Source organism: Priapulus caudatus, unplaced genomic scaffold, assembly GCF_000485595.1.
Source record: "Priapulus caudatus unplaced genomic scaffold, Priapulus_caudatus-5.0.1 Scaffold151, whole genome shotgun sequence".
Taxonomy (NCBI): domain Eukaryota; kingdom Metazoa; phylum Priapulida; class Priapulimorpha; order Priapulimorphida; family Priapulidae; genus Priapulus; species Priapulus caudatus.
The window spans coordinates 280,402-288,116 of NW_014577212.1; the positions used below are offsets into that span (position 1 = coordinate 280,402).

At 42.3% G+C, this 7,715-nt stretch overlaps 1 protein-coding gene across 1 annotated transcript; it reads right to left on the reverse strand.

Annotated features, from left to right (window-relative positions):
• Nucleotides 1–1,771: 1,771 nt before the first annotated feature.
• Nucleotides 1,772–3,180, reverse strand: LOC106806273 (leucine-rich repeat transmembrane neuronal protein 4-like). The gene is made up of 3 exons (XM_014808151.1): nt 2,739–3,180; nt 2,079–2,224; nt 1,772–1,861 (listed from the first exon to the last, which is right to left on the reverse strand). Exons 1-3 carry the CDS (start codon nt 3,178–3,180, stop codon nt 1,772–1,774), a joined length of 678 nt encoding a protein of 225 aa, XP_014663637.1.
• Between the last annotated feature and the right edge of the window lie 4,535 nt (nt 3,181–7,715).

The window sequence follows — 7,715 nt, forward strand, 5'->3', positions numbered from 1 at the left end:
GTTGTGTCCATACATATTATTTGTGTCTAATTCTGGATTAAATCCCTATGTCCCAGGTTGGGACACGGCCAACCCAGAAGCCATTTGGCTAATGCCGTGATACATTTTAGAAATAATAATAATAATAATAATGATGATAATAGTGATAATGATAATAATAATAATAATGTGTTATTATGATTACTATACTATAGTTAGGGGTTTAGAGATTTACATATTTCATGATACTAATAAGAATGTAAAAAATCACAACAAAATTAATTGAAATATACACCTAAAACTCGTGACGTATGGTAATTAAATCAATGCTCTGCTGTGTTGTAATAATTACTAATAATTAATATGTAGAAAAACAGACTAACAGTGTGTGATTTATGTCTGCTTTATTTCACTCTATCAGCGATTCTCCCAGCGACCGCGAAGAGAATCAGCTCTACAGCAGAGCATCTTCTGCGTGCTACTGGCCCGCACCAGAGGGCGCTGCTTCCAGCGGCTGAACCAACTCGTCTGCCTGGTGTCCACGCTGCTCTGCGTGCATGTCTACCTGCAGAGCGTGCAGCCAGACTTCCTAGCGATGACCGCAGAGGAATGGCGTGACGACCTACCGAGTCTGCAGCCGTTGTTTATCCTCAGCTGCGTTGTTGTCAGCGCTGCCGTAGCCTTGCTCTTCATGGGAGTGGAAGCCATCTTTGCTAACTTAAGCAGCGGAGCGGGAGATGTTGTTACCTCGGCTTGTGGAAGCACGAAGATGACACGTAGAACACCAGGTGAGATGTCAACCGCCCACGCAGGCTGAATACTAGCGACTAGCAGCATGATTACTGCACAGCCTTGAAATAAACGTGTGATCTTTAAATACAGGTTGTCATTGTTATATTCGTATATGTGGTCGCACATTCCCGTAGGCTACATTATTGTGTTTTAATCATTGTGAACCTTAAGCGAGGGGGGGGGATTAATGGATGTAATCATAGTGATATGTCTTTGTAGATAATTGAGCAATAACATGGTGCGATTTATTTTATACAGGCATGAACAAACCAAGTGACATCTTTTCCCCAACGATCAGCTGCAGACAGCTCTTAGCAAGAGTGGACGTGGTGAACGAAGATGTTAGCACATCAAACAACAATAATAACAAATGCAAGGGGGATGTCATCTCACCTACATCAACACTGATATCCAGACCTTTCTCTCCAGTCAAACTTAGCAAGGTGCTGAGAATCGACAAGCTTACGACGACGCAAAAAACCGACCTTATTGACGTTATTGAAGCGTATCGCCCGACGGGCGTCGTGATGCGACGCAATAAGAAGCTTGAGTGTGTCGATGCGGACACGGCACTCAATGTACTACGCACAGCTACACTCGCGAATACGCCCAACAAACTATGTCACCTGTCTGCTATCGAGCTGCAGCGTTCGGTGATAGCTAGGTACATGACCCGCCTCGTGAAACCTCAAAATTTACTGATTTCGCAATAGCTTATCATAATCCACAGTGAGGATTCATCGTACTAGTACTAAGTGGTAAACTCGCAAATTTGCTTACTCCGGATTAGATCGCAACTTGCCTCTAGCTTGTTTAATCCCGCGAATGCTCCGGCTCCAATGTTATTTAGATTGTTCTTAAATAGTCCCAAGAAAGTAATGCCGTCTGTGTTTTCGAAGGCCCCAGCATCGATGCGGCTGATGTTATTATATCTTAGATCGACAAAGCGGACTTTTCTCAAACCGGAGAAGGTGCCCGCTTCGAGCGCGTGCAGATTATTTTATTTCAGCATCATCGTGTAGAGTTGTCCCATTTCGGCAAAGAGCCCCGGTTTGATGAACCCGCTTTTGTTATGCGACAAGTCCAAGTACTGAAACAGTTTAGGGATGAAATCGGCTTAAGACGGGGCAATGGTGCAGTAGCCACTAAATTTTGAAAGCCACTAATGTTTTGAAATGCGAGTGTGAGATTGCGGTTGGACGAACGATAGAAAAAGCATCACGCGATCGTGGTTAAATAAACACACTGTGAAGTTACTAAGCACTAACACTCCCACGGCAGCTCATGGCGGTTAAATGAATGTGTACCTCTAGTGTTGACAGACCTCCCAGCGCGTTGGGTGCAATGGTAGTGAGTGAGCCGAATTGTAGAAAGAGCCTAAGTAGTTGCCTGAAGGGGGAGAATATTCTTTCAGGCAGCGTGGTGAAGCGATTGTAGCTGAGATCCAGGAATTCTGAAGATGATGATAGAAATTAACATCCGTGTCACATCGAGATTCGCCTGAAATGATTGTCATCTATCTTTACTCTTTCCTTTTTTTCATCAGGACAGAGCTCTCTTGTGTTTTCTAAATCCCTGTTTCAATCAGTGAATACAGTCGCGGGATAGTTGGGGGAACGAGGGTGTCTACCAGTATCCCAGGTAACAAAATATATTCCAATTTCTAGGTAAACAATTACATGTCAATTTCTAGTAAAAAAATATGCCAGTTCCCAGTTAAATAAAATCGCAACCACCCCGCTATGTTAAATCTTAAAATCATCCAAATTTTAAGCATTTATCCGGCATTACCCGGCTACCAGATAATTAAAAATGGCCCAATCCCGCGTCCTCAAAATAACATAAACCGCTCCAGTGCTCTTGAGATTAAAAGGAATTCCTTAAAACCGACTACCGCACTTGCCTCTTTAAGCGGTGACTGCATGCAATGCCGCCGTACGGTCATGGTAACTACACGGAGCGCTTACCGACATGGCTGACCGAGGGGAAGATCACCGACGGCTGCTCGGTCATCCCAAGCGACGTCAGGATCAGCTCTATCAGGCCGCGTATACCCGCGAACGACTGCGCATTCATCGTCGGTCGGCTAGAGGAGCGGATGGTCAGCGAAAATATCTCTAGATCGCTGAACATGCCTGCCGGTATCTCGGTCAGGTCGGCGAAGCCGATGATCTGAAGGCGACTCATCGTCGTGTTCTGCAAGCGGCCAACGATGGCCGTCATCTCTGCCGCCGACATGTGCGAGCCGGAGCAATAGACGCTCACGCTGGCGTTCTCATAGTCGCGGGTGCATTCGCATGGAGAAATTACATCCTTCTCTGGGCAGAAGCTCGCTGCTTGTGCGGCCGCCGTCAGCAGCAACAGGAGCGATGGAAGAAACTGGAGCCACATCTTCGTGTCAGCTAGCATCAGAGTGTCTTAACTCACCTGCGTCTAACTCTGGCAGAGGGGCAGTATTACACATCGCAATATGACGCAGCATCTTTACTAATTATAGCCTTATCGGGTTCCAATAGTCATTGAGTATTTACTGATGATAACAGAGATAGTAATCCGAAATGTCTGTTAACCCTATCGTAAGGAAGCGGTGTATTCTATTAACCATATTATTGTAAGTAATCAGTTTTTCTGTTAACCATAATGTGAGGAATCAATATGATTATTTGGTAAACCTTATTGTGAGCGAATGGGAAGTGACCTAGGGTTCTCGTGAGCTTAAACACTGTCCATATCAGCTCTCACTGTACTCGCTTGCGTTTATAGAATGTCACCTTATAGCGTTTTTAACTGAAGAAAATGCTGTTCTTCTTTTACTGTGAGTGAGTTTAAGGCGTGAGATCAAGCAGCTGCTAAGGCAACATAGCATGAACTAAATCGATGTCCCTAAGAACCAGTGCAGGCATGATTTCCTACAAACCTCTCTATTTCCTTAAAAGTAAGTGCCGAATAATACCGTAAAAAAATATGCATCTCTATCATTTCTTACAAATCATAATCTTCTATCACTTTAATGCCGTATCACTAGCATATGTTTATGAATGTGAACATTTTTCAACCAGACGCTCGTGTCAGTTTATTCATAGTCGAACGTCACGGGCGTGAAATTGAACAGCCTATACACGTAGCAACGATAGATATAGCTTTTCAGCATACTGTGGCGTGAGACCGTCTGCATCTGTGCCATTTTTTTAAATAATGCGTTATAAGTGGCAGTTGGATCTACAGGTGATTCGTTGTTTAGGAGATTATGCATTAGTCTATAAATTATGATATTAGACCGTGGATGTGTGACTTACCATTTAGTTAATCATAAACATTGCGTGCATATCTTACAGTCGTGCGGTTGATGGACTCTTGGGAATATCAATACTCGTTTTAGCATACATACTGTTAAGTGATAGTGGGCATCGTTGGAGGCTATTGGATTTCGTGAACGGTGGTTGAATGAAACCACGGCATTTTTATCACCTGCCTATTCTGTAATATGTCATCAACGTAATTTTTAACCGATCACCGGCATCGAACCCGCACGTTGTTTGTGCTAAGCTCTCGTAGAAATATAATTAGAAAATGTTTGTTATAATTATGTCTTTTTTGATTTCCTATTTACGAAGAGTTTCGTGGGTTGCAAGCCTAAAAGCACATCTGCCGCGTATAATTTTATAATATTATTGTTGGGACGTTATGATATCCGGTGTTCTCTGGGATATGTGGAGATATCTAGGACATCTGGTGTTCAGTGCGAGCGCTTAATATTCAATCTCATATTTAACATTGGTATTCTTATCATTTCCTGCACCATTGCACTATGTTTTCCCCCGTTATTTTGCCGATGTATGTGTCTGGTATTTGAGCAATCAAATTAATCGGAATTTTAGTTTCAATTTAAAATTCCTCGCTCAATAGTCTGCAGTATAAAGTTTAATCCACTACGTGGCAGCACCATCCAATACTTGGTATATTTGTTATAGGCATGCCCTATTCTTTGGTCTTGCTGTCTTAGGCGCTCACTCGTTTTACAGACCATGCAGGCCTATATACCCGTACCGTAACTCGAAATTATTGCACTCAACAGTTGCGGGGGATTTGTCTGTTCAGATTGCACGTCTGAACGACTGCACATGACCGGACAATGACCTCCTAGACAAGAGAACCCTGATAAATGATAACGTGGCGCACTCATCGAATTAAAAAAAATCTAATACCATGAAGATTATACTACCACACCAATGAAAAAATTTCAGGTATGATGTATTGAGGAAATGATATTTCATCATCATACAAAATGGCAATTTTTTCCTGTTCATTAATTCATGCTCGTAAAAATAAGAGTGTATGGCTCACATATTGCCTTATAATAAGGCTTTTCAAATCAGCCGCCCCTATGTAGTTTTTATATTTTCGGAAAGCGGATAAAATGCTCTTCATGTGGAAATATTTTTAATTGCATAGTCAACGTTGGATCGATAACCTCACATCACACAAATAATTGCATGATATTCTAACCACAAGTCCCAATTTTTCTTGTTATTTTTGCCAATAACCATACAAAAGTATCAAATAGTTTTTCTTTAAATGGCCATGTCTATCACACTTATATTATGTATCAGAAATATATTATATTATATATCTGATATATTAACTGGACGGAACAATTTTCAACATAGTTAAATTAGCAAGGTTTAACATACACACAGGTGGGCGATGCACAGAGCGTGTTAATTTCTTGCAGCTGCTATAAATGCAATCTCCTGATGTAAAAGAACCAGAAACCTGATGTTTTCATTTTTATAATGTTCATTATAGTGTGTTGTGTCGTCAGAAACTCACGTCCGCTTATTTACTTACGTCCTACTTGAAATGCTACCACACATACCAATATTCGTATCAAATGTAAGCCCTTGGTAAGTGTAGTGCAAACACTATCATATTTAATATCATATAATATAAATAAAGTAATATAATATAATATTTACATTGATTCCAGATCAGAAAGAAAAATATGTTTTGCAATTGCTTTTCCCGAACCCTACGAACAACAGATAGCTAATAATCTCACATGTATAGACACTGCTCATTATAAGGTATTCGACTGCCATTCAGATTAATTTGGCGTCGTTTTTAGCCTGCTTGGGTAGTTCCAAAACGGTTTAGTGCGGAAATGAACCACAATGACGGTTAAATTCGTCAATTCACTCAAAGCTGTAGTGATTTTAATGCCAAGGCTTTAGATGTATCTTTGCCTCTTTCCAACTGTTCATCGTTACTTTCCCATGATCAACGGCTCGCTATGTGAGTACAGTACTTAGTGATAAAATTGTCCACACCAGGATACATGTGATCTTGCTATCTACATAAAGGTGAAAGCGATCCGTGGAAAGTACTTGAAGAATTCAAGAACACTGTGATCCTTACGGGTTGTTTTCACATAGCCGTCAGTTATGTTGCAATGCAATTTTCGGGAAGATATTTCAGGAATGGTCTAGAACACCACTTGACGAAATAGGCGTAAATACAAGTAACGCCCCTTTAGTCCGGCTGAAGGCGAAGGTACACGTAAGCTCGTCATAGAAGCCTTGCCTGAGACTGATGTGGCAATCATTTGGAGATTGGATTTAAGAACAGTGTAACTATGCGCAAGCGCCTGATTTTTATGACGAAGGTTATGCTGTCGTTAGTCTTGACGAGCGCATCATAACAATCAAGCAATGACGTAGACACCTTGTGAATCAAGGTACTTGATGATTGCTTGTGAGTGCGAGCATGATGTTCGATTGTGTACTAGCTTGCTGTTTGCTGATGTGTTTAGGTTGGCGAACATGGCGTTTCCTTGAGTACTGGCCGTTTGTTTGTGTATACTTGGGTCTTCTAATACGATGATATAATCCTGATTTAAAACAACAGCTATAAGCTGTATCAATTGGTCTTGAAATTCTATAAGCGGCACCTGTACGTATCGATCGAATACCAAACGATCGAATGATTTTTTATTGACTAATCGTCTTTTTGATTACAACGGCATTTATCGTGAAAAGCTATTGCTATGCAAGTGTACCCTCACGCCGTGAAACCTACATTATTACGTGAGCGTGTGTCGCTATATGACAGAACATTTATTGCCTCATTTAAACTAAAGCAATACTTCGCCAGCGCCTGATACACGTAATTATAATAAAGCGAACAATAAAGTGCCTTCGAGACGCGCGCGCGCGTAAATTTCACACTGTCTTCGAGAGATTTCGGAGAGATTCTGACTTCGAGAGGTTTCAAATGTCAGCAAGGCGTCTTGCGGGCGCCGTGCGTGGACGGTGCTTGGCATATACATGGCGTGATTATCCACGCGATGTGTGATTAGCGGAGTCGTTAAAATAGCATAGCGTTTAGAACCCGCGTCGCATCGCCGTGTTACAATGGCTGATTTATGGCGGCAGTGGTCTTTTGAGCGGCTTCCGATGGTGCAATTACGGCGAACCGCGTGTGGGGGCCGCGGTAGTGTGGAGTGAACAGGGCTGCTGCATGCAAGCATACTTTACTTGCGACGCTGCGGCTCAGAGCAGCCGTACTGTGTGAATACTTCTCCGAGAAAGTCGTCGTATACATAAAAAAGGTGTCGTATACATGAAAGTAAACGGCGGTCGCTTCTATTCGTTCTACGGTCACTGACAAAGTAGCAGCAGGCACAAGAGAGAGAGAGAGAAAGAGAGAGAGAGAGAGAGAGAGAGAAGAAGAGAGACGAGAGAGACGAGAAGAAGAGAGAGAGAGAGAGAGAGAGAAGAGAGAGAGAGAGAGAGAGAGAGAGTGGTGGGGAAGAGTGAGAAAGAGCGTGCAGGACAGGGAATACGCAGTGAAAGAGTGAAAGGAAGAATGTGTAACAGCAGAATAAACGTTAGCAGAGAGAAGAGAGAACTTGCGAAACGTTGAGTGCTAGAGACGGAGACTGCAGT

Excerpts from the sequence above, each read along its gene's own strand:
- LOC106806273 (XM_014808151.1), bottom strand. The coding sequence starts at position 3,180 with ATGCTAGCTGACACGAAGATGTGGCTCCAGTTTCTTCCATCGCTCCTG. Across the intron at positions 2,225-2,738 it reads CCCCTCGGTCAGCCATGTCG|AATTCCTGGATCTCAGCTAC; the intron begins GTAAGCGCTCCG and ends CATCATCTTCAG. Across the intron at positions 1,862-2,078 it reads GAGGTCTGTCAACACTAGAG|TACTTGGACTTGTCGCATAA; the intron begins GTACACATTCAT and ends AAACTGTTTCAG.